Source organism: Microplitis demolitor, chromosome 3, assembly GCF_026212275.2.
Source record: "Microplitis demolitor isolate Queensland-Clemson2020A chromosome 3, iyMicDemo2.1a, whole genome shotgun sequence".
Classification (NCBI taxonomy): domain Eukaryota; kingdom Metazoa; phylum Arthropoda; class Insecta; order Hymenoptera; family Braconidae; genus Microplitis; species Microplitis demolitor.
Window position 1 is genome coordinate 17,015,544 of NC_068547.1, and position 15,354 is coordinate 17,030,897.

A 15,354-nucleotide genomic window follows, 5' to 3' on the forward strand; every position below is an offset into this window, starting at 1 on the left:
GTTTCACCCCGATTTTCTGAAATCGAGTTTTCATCAGATGTCGACGTTTTGAGGTCCTAGGAAGCTATTCTGACTATTTTCAGAAGGATGTCAGAGTGTCAGTATGTGTGTGTGTGTATGGATGTAAACTTTAAATATCTTTTTAATGAACTGACCGATTAACAAGTTTGAGGTGGCAATCAAAAGAGTTTGTTGGCCGTCAACTGTTCTGAAAATTTCAAATCGATCGATCAAATAGACTCTAAGATATGGAAGAAAAACAAAAAAAAAAATTTTTTTTCTCAGTTTTTTTGAAATTTTTCAGAAATGGCTCAATCTATCAATCCCAAAATCTAATCAGCACACGAATCTAATAAAACGCGCCGATTGCCGCCTCAATTATCTCAATCGGTTAATTCGTTCGTAAGATATCGTGGGAGAAAGAAATGTTAAAAAATTGTTTTTTCCTAAAACAATAGAATACAACAGTATTTTCGAGCTCGAACAGCTTAAGGAACTCGAAAACTGCGGGAAGTTTTGGGGCTGACCCGCAGAGTCAAACGATAGACCGATTTTTTTTTAATACTTAATTTTAAAAGTTTTATTTTTAAAAATATAATTAACGCTTTGAAATTCAATTATTAAAATTCTAAAAAAAAAATACTTGTCTCAAATAAAATTTATTTGAAGTCTAGAGATACGCATAATTTCCAAATATTGACGATTTTTTTTTTTTTTTTTTTTTTTTTATACAAAATATTGGACGCGATCCGAATAATATACAAGTGACCCAAAGATTTTGGCAGCTTAGCCGCTTACGTCGACAGGTTAACCTGCTTAACTTTTTAAGTTAGCACTCAAATCGCATTAGTGAATAGAAAAAGTAAGTGAACATATACAAAATATAGTATGAAAGTAAGAGAGAAAAAAACGATTGAGATTAAATATATTTCTGAAACGTAGGTCAGTTTCTACGAAATGGTCGCGCATGTTTATCCTTCTGTCTGACATATCTTTATTCTCAATTTCCAGCAAATATAATCCAGTCTCTGCTCGATTTATTTGCTTGACTGAACTTTTTTCTCCCTTGTCGGCAGCGGATTTAACCCTCTCACACGTCGCGTATCTGCGGTACGGATCATCTCAAGCGCGCACCGTGCCACGGTCTAGTCAAAAGAAGAAAAAGATTAACCATGTGTTTTCTTCGTTTAATTTTTGGTTTAAAAAATTTTTGAACACGTTTTATTTTGCCGCTTTTTTCTTCATTATTTTTTTTTTTAAGAATTTCGATTTACTCTAAAAATAAGCTTCTGACTTTCTGACTATTGGATAAATAAAATTCTTGGGTGGATTAATGTCATCTGTGAGTTTTTAGTAACCTCATTTTTTTTCATATGCTTAAATATGAATACTACGAATTTTTAGTTGACTTGACAAGTTTCTTTTATTTTTTTTACTAGAGTCCAAGAATAAATTATTTTCAAACCCAATACAGTCAATAGAATTTTAAATTATTATTATACACGATATTTTAACCCATGTAGGAACTTACAAGCTCTGACAACGGGGCTAAGCACGGACCAGGACTGGGTAACCCAGCTCTGGCTCCCCAGTGTCGGCCCTAGCTTAGGTCCAGTCGTGGGCAACCTAGCGCTGGCTTTCCATCCTTGGCCCGAGATTAAACCAGAACTAGTAAGCCCAGCTCTGGCTTCCTAGTGTCGGCCCTAGCTAAGGCCCAGTCGTGGGCAACCTAGCGCTGGCTTTCCGCTGTTGGCCCCAAACGAGACCCAGTCATGGGTAACCCTGCTCTAGCTCTTCAATATTGGCCCAAGCTTGAACCAGAACTAGTTCACCGAGCTCTGGGTTTCCACGGTAGACCCTAGCTAGGACCCAGCTATGAATAACTTCTAACCATACAGGAAGCCCCCGAGTTGAACGACGGGGCCATGCCTGGGACATTATTGGGAAGCCCGTCTTGGAAAACCTATACTGTCCCATGCCTGGGCCATAACTGGGTAATTAGTATTGGCCATTCCAATGATTACCCAGGCTTGGGCCAAGACTGAATACCCTAGCTTTGGCCAACCCTAGAGTCACCCTAACATGGGCCAAGATTGAATAACCTAGCCTCGGCCGTTGGATGGTTACCCTAACATCGACCAACACTAGATAACCTAGCCTTGGCCAAGCCGAGACTCACCCTAACTTGGAAATTATGGTGGTAGAGTAAGATAATTAAGCTGGGTTCTTGATAAATAATCAATTAAATTTAATAAATTTTATTTTAAAAAATTATGTAATTATAATATAAATAATACGAAATTATTTTTTTCTTTCTTAATCGAAAATATAAATTAAATTGCTCTTTATATTTCATAAAACCGAGTGGTTGTAGTAAAATGAACAAGTAGAACATATAAAAGTTTCAATTGAACGTTAGTAGGTTCGTCCAGTAGCCAGCGTTCAAACCCAGCAATCAGAAGGACGGCAGTTCGCGCCCAGAGCCCAGCAGAATTTTCACCGAGTTTTTTTCACGTTATTTACTTCACTTAAATAGTTTAAACGTTAATGATCACAAACTCTAGTACTTTAATAAAAATAATTTTTTTTTTTAATTGAATTTATGTGTTTTTTCGATGCATGGGCCAGGCCTGGCAACCAAGCATGGGTCAGGTCTGACAACCAAGGTTGGGCCAGGTCTGGCAAGCAAGCATGGGTCAGGGCTGGCAACCAGGCTTGGCACCCAGTTATCATTCCAGACTTCTACCAAGGCTGGAACAAGGCTGGCTTACAAGCTTGGCCCAGAGTTCAACATAGTTGAACCAAGCCTGAGCCAAGCCTGGGCCCGTCGTACTTTCCTATCTGGGAATAATTAAAATTCCGCATAAAAGTTTATATTTTGTATAAAAAAAAAAAAACAAACTAGACACAACCTGATGAAAAATATTGATAATTTATTTTAGTTTATTTGGTCATGGAAAAATTTCTTAACCAAAATATATTATTTGTTGAGAAGATTTCTAGAAACTAGAGTTAAAATGAGCATTTTTAACAACGTGTAAAAATTTTTACTTTCATTTCAGTTTTAAAGAAACTCTCTACATGGAAAGAAAATTATAGGAAGTATTCCTATGTATTATGGGAATGGTTCCTACACTGATAGAAGGATTTGTTTAGGAGTAATAAATTGATTTATTAAATTTTTCTCAACTGACTTTTTTGGATTTAACAAATATTTAGTAATTATTTACAATATTTATTATAATGAAATAAGTAACTTCTTTATTATTAAAAAATATTTTTAATGCTAACAAAGTCTTATTAACATAAAAGAAATATTTGTTAGCACCAAACAAGGCTTGTTAATATTTAATAAATATTTCTTAGACGAATTTGTCGGTAGAGGGCTACACACGAGCCTGTAGTGGTGTACACGTATTAAAAGAGCTATATGTGTGTGTCATTGCGACGTCATATTTTTTACTCCGTTCTAGCTTGCATTGTTGGTTAAACGTAACCTACAACTGAAGCTCTCATATACTTAAATAATATTTATATCAGAAGTGTTTTGTAAATTGTCATCCATATTATAAATATGAAAATATGGAAGCCTTGTTAATTTTATTCAGTTCAATTTTAATCAAATATAAAACCATTAAAAACACATGTACTATCAAACGGATTTTATGTTATTTCTCAGCGTAGTTTAATATAAGAAATTTTAATTTGTTTATTCTAGTTATAGTGTTAATTACTATGAAATTGTATTTTGAAATTAAAAAAACAGAAAATTTTATACGATGGTTGTTTCAGTTATTTTTGTTTATAAATATAAATATTAATGAATGTGTGTAGCTGCATGCAAAAACATATATAGATATATATTCTTGAACTGTGTGATTTTATGAATTAAATTTTAATAAATAAGTTAATAGATAATTTCTTAAATATAAAAAAAAAATTTGTTCAAATAATAAAAAATGTATTAAATATAAAATATTCATTTATTAATTATTAAAAAGTGATTCATTAAATGTTAAAAAGTGATTTATTAAGTACTAATAAATCATTTTTTAAATGGAAAGAAATCGTTTATTAAATATTAACAAATCGTTTATTAGATGCTAAGAAATATTTATTAAATACAAAAAAATGATGTTTAAGAAATGATTTGTTAAATATTAACAAATCTTTTTTAATACTAAGAAATCCTTCTATCAGTGTACATATTATCGGAACCGTCCCTATACCATTTCTATAATATCATAAAACTTTTTTTTTGCAAAATAGTGAAGGAATTTTCCTCATGATATTCTTCGAAGCTTCATTTGAGACGCTCCATTTGAAAATTAGCATTAATAAAAACTTTTCGAGATTTTACCCAAATTTGAGATTTTATCGAAATTTAAATTTTTATTTCCAAAATTTGAATTTTCTTGAATGTTCTGTGCCGATAAAAAATTTTTGTTAAAAATTTTGATATTTTTTGCCAAATACGATTTTTTTTTTCAATGTTTAAATATTTGTTTTTTTGTTTAATAATATGTCTGTGTATTGTAGAAGTGATTTCCACACTTTTTTTAAAATTAATATTTTCCTAATATTATAGGAATGGTTCCTATAATTATAGGAACCATTCCCATAATGGTATGGGTATCATTTCCATAATTATAGGAACTGCTCCCGTAACTCATGGTTGTTATTCCTACATCGGTAGAGGATGAAATTTTAAAAAATTATAGGAACCATTTCCATAATTTTCTTTCCGTGTAGTCCAACGGTCCCAAGAGACTATAATTCCCTAGAAGTAGATATTTCCGGTCTATTATGAAAATAATAGAATCGATTTTTCATAGATTTTATACATAATGGAATTTCTAAAATTGGAGTTTTATTGCTCAATAATTAACAGAGGCCAAAATCTCAAGTATGAAAGGGTTATGAATAAATTAGTAGTGTCTTTGTGATATACTTTTTTTTTTAATAAAAATTAAGAAAAACTTTACTTTAATTGCAAGAAAAAAAATTTATAGAAAACAATGTCACTTATGTCTTAACTACAAAATTTGTAACAGACAAAAAATTCTTTCTGGTTTTTTTTTTTTTTTTTTTACTAAAAAAGTATGAAATGCTCATTATAAGATCTTTTAATTATTTTTAAACTGGAAAATCTAGAGTGACCGTTACATTTTGGGTGACCGTTTTGCCCCATTTCGATCTACCATTTAATTTAAAATTATGATTTTTTATGTATTGTTTTTTTTTTTTTATTAATAACCTACAGTTTCAAAAGTTACATTTAAAATAATATTTATTGTTTCAAAATTTTTAAACCATTAGATTTTTTTTTTATTACCATTGTACTTCATTTTTATTTGAATGTGTCTACGTAATTATAATAAATTATTTTCTGAACTTTTTTTTGTAATTAGTATATTTTCAAAAATAATAATGATAGTCAAATTTTCTATCTCTAGTTAAAAATTGAATGTTTATTAAAAATTTTCATTTTCCATTGAAATAAACTAGTATGACAAGTAAATAATTTGAAGTTTTTACCAACAGATGTCTACTATCGTGCTACAAATTTCATCTGTTGGTGAAATAGACCCGTATTTGTTGGTCCACTTTGGATACCTGGTCCGTGTACCTTTTACTCAACTCATCCATAATACACCCGATTTACCATCTTCTCACAGTTAATAATATAAACGTATTTCCTTGTAATATACCATGACGACGAAATGAAATAAATGGCAAGAAGTACCCAAAAATGAGTTGTCTCGAATCTTGACTTTACTATTATACACATGCAGGTGAATATAATAGAGAAAAAAAAAGAAAAGCTACAAAAAGAAAAAAAAATAAAGAATTAAAGACATATTCTTGGTAAAAAAGAGAAGCGTCTCGACGGCGACAATATCTGCTACTTCTAGAGAGCCAGTTTCTCGGGGTGTGTCGAATGCAGCGTGCTTCCATGATAATGATGTAATGAGTGCTCTGGGGGTCTTCAATTAGTTACGCCTGCCTAGACTATTCTCTTTTTTTTAGTGATCTAAATTCCCGGTGGGCCAAAGTCTGCACATCAATTATATGCCTGCACTACCAGATAAATTTATTTTTCATGTCAAATAAATTTATTAACATTGGCTATGGGAAAAGTAGGGCAAAATTAGACACAACTTTTTAACCAAAAAAAATGATTTTTTTTATTTAAAAATGGTTACTGACAGTTCTTAAAAAAGAATATGATGGCAATTTGATGATACTGAAGTTAGCCGACAGCTAATATTTTTTTGATTTATTTCAAAACGATGTATTATAAAAAAACAAGTATTTGAAAAAATTGCTTCTGTAGTTTTTAAAATTTTCTACATTTGTATATTTAATTTTTTTTTTTTTTGTAATTAATTTGTCGACAAAGAAATCTAAACATTGTTAATTGCCTGTTAATTTCAGGATCATGGCAATTTAATAAGCCCCAGGCTGTGTGACAAATTTAAAACTTTCAGTGATAAAAAAAAAATCTTTGCCCAAGTGTTTGTTATCTGAATTATTTTATTGAGAATTGCGAAGACGTTTAACCTGATGTAAAATAGACCATATTACAAAAAAAAAGTCTGACGGAACCCAGTTTTTTTATTCTTAGGCGAGAGTAGAGCATACCTACGCTCACACTTAAGGCATGCAATAAAACAGTTTTCTGCTTGAACTTTTTAATATTATCTATGACAAAGCTCATTTCGATAATTGAATTAATTAATCAACAAAGTTTCAATAGTGGCTTATTTTACCTCAGAGTAGGAAATTTTTACTTTCAAATAAAATAAATCAAATTTCAAACACTCGAAAAAAAAAAAAAAGAAAATTTCTTAACTTCAAATTTTAAATCAACCCTACAGTTTAGACTGACTAAGTCGCCCCAGCATCCTACCCCCTTCCCTACTTATTTCGGAAAAACCCAAATAGAATTGTGTCTATTGCTATAATTTTTTCTATCATTGTGTGAAAAGAATATAGATAAGTGCATACCCTAATTAGCTTACGAAAAGTAACGGTATAATTTTCAAATTTTCTTTGAAACTTGTATACTTACTACATGCTCTTTGTATAAATTAGTTTTTCTATAGTATTGAGTAAAGATTTATAGGGGAATAATTTAAAAATTAAGTAAATATGAAGTTATAATTAACTTTTAGGCATCAAGAGACTGTAATAAAAGGTTTCAAGTGTCGGAAGTGTTTTCAGGTATAATGGTCCCTATTTGAATAATATCTAAAGTCTGTTGAATGACGTACTCATACATTTGCCAGGTGAAAATTTTGTAGATAAGAATTCGGCAAATACATAAAACAATTTGTATTATACTATTCACTGAGAAACATAAATATTACAAATACCGCGAATAAGAGAATAAGGGATGAAAGTAAATCTTCGTGACGCTACGGGGTGACGACGTTTTTCACGGCAGGAGGGGCGAATAGTGCGCATGATGAATAAAAGACATCATTCGGTAGTACACACACAAAAAGTGCCGCTGCCATTTCAGTAGAGTCAAGCGGCACAATCTTTAGAAGATAATTTTTTTTTCCTGTAACTTATAAGTTGTGTGTATTTTAAATATACTCGTTTTTTAGTTCTCAATCTCCGGATTATTGTTTTTTAGTTTTTTCACGTTTTGAAGCTCTTTTCTCGGTGGCGAGCGACCACCATGTGGACATATCTTGACAATACATTCTTATGTATTATAAAAAAAAGCCATTGAGTTTTCTTTATGGTGATTATTAGATTTTTCAACAGAAAACTTGTATTTATCCAGGTGGTCTTGCTTGCGGTCTTTTTCAAAGATTGATTCTCTTCGTTTTTACGTGAAAAAATTTTTTTTTATATAAAAATATTCCATTTTTATTAGAAAATATGTACATATTGTGTGTATTTAAATTTTTATGCCACTTGAGTTGACTGTGGAATTTTTCGAGTTCCTTTGTGTCAATTTATATAATAATATAATAATTGACGCTGATTCCAGTTTGTCTGATTCGTTGATTAACCTCTCGCTGATGATGTCAACAAATTTGATTAATCTCATCAATGATAAGTTACTCGAGTTAATTATATTAAAAGTATATATTTTTATATTAAAAAATGTTTGCGCATCAAATTTATAAGTCTCAAAACATTATTTAAATAAATAACTTGAATCATTTTTAATGACAATACTCAGTAATTATTCATGATATTTTATTATTCATTAAAATTTTCAAAATAATATTAATAAAAATTATTTATTACATGCTGAAAATGGTATGCAAACATTTTTTTTAAAATTTAAGTTGTTCTTCATAATCGATCAGGATAATAATTTTTTTTGTATCATACACAGAGAATTTTACGGTATTTTTTACATCGAACAGATAATTTATAAATTGTATTATAATTTTAACCATGTAACATATTAAATTTTATTTTAGAAATTTTTGTTAACTACATCGTAATTCAGTAAGTTAAATTAGAGTATTCAGTAAAATATAAAACGAAGACAATAAATAAAAACAAATCGGTCTGTCGGTTGACCCTGCGGGCCAGCCCCAAAACTTCCCGCTGTTTTCGACCTCAAAGAGCTCGAAAACATTAGTGTGGCTATATTTTCGAGCTCGAAAATGCTATCACATGCAATTGTTTTTTTATGATCTTTTCAAGCTCTAACAAGTTACCTGTTATGCTGAAGTTTGAAAATTTAAGAATCGAAAATCATCAATGAAGCGGTTTTTAAAATTTAGTTCCTGATTTTGTACAGTAAAATAAGTGTATTGAGGCAAAAATCAATGTCGGGGATCAAAATCAAGATTAAAATAAATTTTGACTCATGTAAGAAACAATAAAATATGAAATATCCGATAAAAATATTAAAAACTACGTTTTATCGATTTTTTTGTTGATAATATGATTTAAACTAAAAACCAAGTTCGATGACATTATATGATCAAAAGAAACCATAAAAAAGATAAGTTGGTATGATATCAGGCACATTTTGTTACGTTATATTATGATTTATCCGGAAAAAATAACATAAAATGTTATTTTTTTAACTTTTCAATGCCGATATCTTTTGAACTAATCAATCGATTTTGATAGTTGACGTGGCAATCGGCGCGTTTTATTGAATTCTAGAGCTGATTAAAATTTGAAATCGATCGCGTCAGTCGTTTCGAAAATATTTAGAAAAAACCGTTTTCCACCATTTCTTTCTCCCGCGATAACTCTCGAACGAATTATCCGATTTTGATGTTTGAGGTGGCAATCGACGCGTTTTATTGAGTACTAGAGCTGATGATATTTTGAGGTCGATCGTATAAGTCGTTTTTGAGAAATCAATAAAAAACTAAAAAAAAATTTTTTTTTTTTTCGTAATTCGCCAATATTTCCGAGTCTATTCGATCAAATAATCTGAAATTTTCAGGAAAGTTGAAGGCCAACAAGCTCTTTCGATTGCCACCTCAACCATCCAAATCGATTCATTAGTTCAAAAGTTACAAAGAGTTTACATACATACATACACACACACACACACACACACACACACACACACACACACACACACACACATACACACACTCGGACATCATTCTGAATATAGTCAGAATAGCTTCCTAGGACCTCAAAACGTCGACATCTGATAAAAACTCGATTTTCGAAAATCGGGGTGAAAACAATAACTTCCCGAAATTTTTGAAAATCGTCGATTTTCTTAGCGGGAAGTTAAAAAACTGGAAAGATAAATAGGTTAGGTAAGTTCATTAGCTCGACATAACTGCAATCACTCAGTAACATCAGAATATGAGCATGTTAATTTTTTAGAATAAATTATAAATTATTTATTTGAATAAATCACCGTTACACGGAAAATAAAGTGAGCAAAAATTACTGTGGAAATAACCCGAAAATACTAATGGGGTCCGATAGCTCTTATTACTTTGGACAACATTAGATAATTACTATTCCATCAGTACAATGTGACATCATAAATTAAACATTACTAAAAGCATTTGTATCTTTTTTTAAGTGTTTGTATCTTCTGTTTATGAATCAGTAATTTTGTACTTATGCCAAACATGAAAGCTATCGGATTCTTTAATGGTTCCGGTTTGTTTTCTACACAGCAATTATAAATCGATTTTGAGATCTGTTGTTTTTTGTGCAACAACAATAAAAACCGTCCATTCACTAAATTTACCTAAATTTCGAAGTCGAGATTTTTGCCTTCATTTTAACCTCACAAAACCAACTTTGGTAAGGTTATGCGGGTCCAAATGATGAAATTACATACAAATTTTGCTCCTTATAATGACCCTCAATTAATAAATTTTCTATTGTTCCTTTTTTCGTTGTAAATATTTGAATAAAGTATAATAGATTTTTTTTAAAGTCAGAAATATCACTATGTAGTGTACACAGAAAAAAAAGAACTTGTTTATATTTTGTTAAATATTTTGATTATGAATTGAAGACAAAAATTTTTCTTGGCTCAAAACTTTTTGTCTCTCCTAAAAAATTTTTTTCTTGCTTCAAGAAAATTTTTGTTTTTAATTTATAATACAAAAAATTTCTTGGGTCAAGAAAAATTTTTTTGCGCCAAAAAATCCTTTTTTTTTGTGGTAAAAATATTCATCTTTTAGAATATATATTATTGTAAAATTTTAGCAAAAATTACTAAAACGAATAGTATAATTATCAATAATATCAAGTTGTCTCAAAATTATTTAAAATTTTTGGGTAATTTTCACCCTAAAATTATCTGAAGTGAAATCATTAAACATTTTCTAAGAATCCAAAATTTTCTTCTGCAATTTTGTCCAGCTGTCTACTCAGACAGAAATAAATTTTATTTTTGTGCTGTAATAAAAGTATGAGCTATTTTCTCGAAATAAGAGATTCTAGCAAATGATAATTTTACTTGTCTTCAAAAGTAACATTTCAATTATTTCCATTCAGTTCTACATGTCCTACTTCTTTTCTTCTTACTTAAATATTTATATACATTTCTTTTCTAAGGAATCGTTTGTAAATGAATGTCATAAATTTGCAGTGTCTATATTGTAATTTAAACATAAATAGTTTCAGTCTATGTCTGCTTTTTGACAAAGGCCATTGTTATGTTTACAATAACGAGTAAAATTTGATAACTTTTATGACCATTAGCTATACCTTAACTACTTTTCATTTATTATCTATAAACAATGAAATTTAATGTTATAGCACAGGCAATTTAACCATTACGGCAATTATCGCAAGTCAATCAGGATTATTTTTAATGTCGTCATTCTTTTTATTTTTTTTTTCTCAAAGTAAAAGTCTGCCAGGGTCATTAAGCTTATCTATTTAACTCTTTCAATACTTGAAATATTTTTAATCCTTTGTGAGTTCAAAGGTAATTCACTCGTGTCTTAGAGTTTGTGCTATTGCTCACTCTATAGAACTCTAATGCTTCTTCTTTTACACAATACCGTTTACTTGACGTACAGTAATGAGTAATATAAATATTTTCTTTTCTTTTTTTTTATTTATAATATTTTTTTTACAATTTATTAGTTTTTTTTTCTGAAGATCATCAAGCTAAATATGTTGAAATACACATGAAAATATAACTTTTTTGTAGATTAATCTGACTTACTACAGCTTAATTATATGCACTTTGATTATCAATATATCGCTTCATAATGAGTCGAAAATTTCGATTTCTTGAGAAGTATGTTCAGGAACTTTGTCTTCATATCAAATTAAAATTTCATGAAATTCTTTAGAAAAGTCGATTCGCAAGTGAAGTCGCTTAATAGAGGTTATCAGATATTTTCGGCTAAATTTTTTTCGGAAACAAAATCTCTAAACATACAATACAGGCTGCACGTTGATGCACTACCGTCTAGTCTTGCGCAGGGCGCTATAATTTTTTGATAATATTCGTTTGTTTAAGAGAAAAACTCGGTTAAAATTTTAATTTATTGCGCAAGTACAACAAAGATAGTATTATCTGTGGACTTAGGTGTAATAGAGAAAAAAGTGCAAACTCCCCTTTTGAAAATGTCTTTCCAATCACTTCCAAGCACATAATTTTTTACTATTAGATTTAAAAAAAAATTAAATAAGTTAATTATATCTCATAAATCGCTATATATTTGATTAATAAACTCTTATAAAGAATAAGTAACCTTCTAACCTCAAAATAAATGAATTGATGCATAGATGAGTGAATCATCGTCAACTAATGTCCATTAAAATCTAGCGTATGTGTCAGCGATTTATGTAATACAAAGTTAAGTGTCAAGAAAATGAATAAAAATAGTAATAATAAAGTTGATAACTATTTTAAATTTATTGACTGGTTGATGCACATAATAAGAGCATCAACGACATTGATTCAAATCATCCAATACATCTATCGCTCTTAAACATATACACAAATAAAGTATTTTCAAACATACCTAGTATGTGTTTGTATGATAAACGGTGAAGATACAGAGGCAAATGGATTTAATATCGCATTGTATATAAAACGAAGCTACATAAGATCAGACAAAGTGTGTAAAGTCTCAACCGGATTTGTTTGTATTCGAATATGTGTTGCGGCTGCGCTCCCCACTATTATTTATTCCAACCAACGCCGAGCTTCTCTCTGTTTGCGTTGTTTGCTGTCAAACATTGGGCACAAACATAACACTGAGTGGGGATCTAACTTGACAACAATCCACTGTCATTGGTAGAGTATCCAAGTGCGGGCGCGTCTTACAGAAAATTTAGGCGGGGCTTAACTTGGATATATAAGGGTCTGAGAGGGTGGGAAACCGACAGAACCGAGAGATCACTCGAGCAGCTCAGTTCGACACTAGTTCAGTTCAGTTTATTACGGATTCACAGTGAATGGGATTTTATTCTCTTGATAAATAATCATCATTTTTAACAAACTATAACTTGTATTAATAAATCAAGTTCGTGTGGTGATTTGTTGAAGTGATAAATAAAAGTGTTTTTATTTATTTTTTATTTTACTACTGGATAAACTGTTTGTTAATTTTATATTAGTGACTTAAAATGGTTAACATGGAAGGTTCAAGTGAGCAGCACACTGTAACGGCATCTCCGCCACCAGTGCGCTCAACATTAAAAACGAACTTTAGTATTCGGAGCATCTTACCAGAAGCATGCTCTGGTACGCAATCCTCAACACCCGCGACAAGTGAGTCCATTTCGGCATCAGATGTATCTCATGTTGACGACAGTGGTGATGAATCAAGTGATTTGGATGTTACTGGCGACGGTGCTGAAACACCGCCGTTAGATTGTTCAAGAAACGCCTCATCATCATCTGATAGTCCATCCAGTCAACAAAATTCAAATAACGATGAGAGTAAGAAAAAAACTGAAAAACCGCCATACAGTTACAATGCTCTTATTATGATGGCCATTCGTCAAAGTCCAGAAAAACGTTTGACATTAAATGGTATCTATGAGTACATCATGCGAAATTTTCCGTATTATGAGAATAACAAACAAGGATGGCAAAATTCAATTCGTCATAATTTATCATTGAACAAATGTTTCGTAAAAGTACCACGTCATTACGATGACCCTGGTAAAGGAAACTACTGGATGTTGGACGCAAGCTCCGAAGATGTATTTATTGGTGGAAGTACTGGAAAATTACGAAGAAGAACAACAGCAGCATCAAGATCGAGATTAGCTGCATTTAAACGTAATGTTATCATGAGTTCACTTTATCCAACTCCATATGCTCCTCATGCGTGGCCAGGATCTATTTATACATTACCGTACTTACATCGTGCGGCGGGATATCCACCGGCAACTGGTCCATACGCAACTCCAGCTGGTTATCCAGCCAGTTTGTTACCTGGTGCTACAAACGCTGGCATGCCTTGTAAGCCACATGCACTTCCAGCAGGAGCAGCACCTTCTGCTCATGGAGGATTTTCCATGGAAAGGCTGCTTCAATCTGCCCCAGTTGGTTATCCAAATGGTATACCAGCACCTACTAGTGTACCAACGCCAGCAAATCCTTACGACTTCTATGCAACACTGAGGCATTTGGCTGTGCAGCAACAGCAGCAGCAACAACATCATCAAGCTGTTTTCGGACAGCCACGGTACCACTTGGGACAGCATATTCCGAGTCAACCAACATCGACGACGGCATCTCCAGGTAGTAGTCCCGAGCCAATGTCACCACATTCACCACCGGTATCACTTTGCAACTCCGTCGGACAACAGACACGACAACTTCAACCAAATTCGCCCCAATTATTGCTTAAGCCTATAACTGTTCTTACTGGTCGACAAAGTTGAATTTTTTAGATTCATTTATTATTTTAAATCATTTATTTTTTTTTTTGTTCAATTCACGTAAATTATTTTATTTTAAATCAAAAAAATTAAATTCAAAAGTGATTATCGACTGGATTTTTTTTTTTAACTTAAAAGTGATATAATTTTATATATATTTGAACAAGTAGATTTTTTTGTTTTTATTAATTATTGATGAGTTTGATGATGAGTTGCAATTACCAAATTTGAAGCTATGAGCCTCATGAGTGATGATATTAAAAAGTAAGAATATAAAATATATATATTATTTATATATATGTATATATATAGAATTGTACATAGGGATTATTATTATGTATATATTATATGTATTGATAAACTAAAACAAATAAATGTAGGAGGTTTATTATCAAACTCTCGTTATGTACGATGTGTATTCGCACTGCAATTGATTTTGTTAATAGAGCGCTGAAATGTAAATAATTATATAGAGCGAGGAGAGAAAGATTAAATAGATAATTAATTTTATTATTGATATCTCAATATAAAATTTTTTTCTTGTATATAAACGAAGCAATGAGAGAGTGACAGATATTGTCTGTATAAATGTGAAAATAAATGTTCAAAATTTCTTTTTATATAAATTATTTGTTTCATTATTTTTATGATCATCAATTACCTAAACCCTTGTAGATTATTTCTTCATATTAAGTTTATTTTGCTTAGTTACTTAAAATAAATTATTCATAGTTTTTAACGTTTAGTATAATGATATTTTTATCAGGTAGATAAAGGTTTTGTTGTTTTTATTACTCATCGTTCTCATCAAGTTTTTAAAATTTTAATCGTTTCCACCATTGTCGTCAAAAATCAATTAGCCAGCGGTTCTTTTGTCTTGATTTAATTAAGAATAAAAGAATGTCAAAGTTAAAGTAAGTATCCAAAATATTTAAAATGTAAATATATTAGAGAATAGAATAACAGTAGCTTGAATAATATTATTGAAATAGAGAGACGGTATAAACAATATTTTCAAGATAA

The 15,354-nt window shown here is 30.7% G+C and overlaps 1 protein-coding gene across 1 annotated transcript; it reads left to right on the top strand.

Annotated features, from left to right (window-relative positions):
- Positions 1 to 12,834: 12,834 nt before the first annotated feature.
- Positions 12,835 to 14,957, top strand: LOC103572182 (fork head domain transcription factor slp1). The gene has a single exon (XM_008550666.2). The coding sequence runs from the start codon at positions 13,066 to 13,068 to the stop codon at positions 14,332 to 14,334; it is 1,269 nt and encodes a 422-aa protein (XP_008548888.1). The 5' UTR covers positions 12,835 to 13,065; the 3' UTR covers positions 14,335 to 14,957.
- Positions 14,958 to 15,354: the final 397 nt, after the last annotated feature.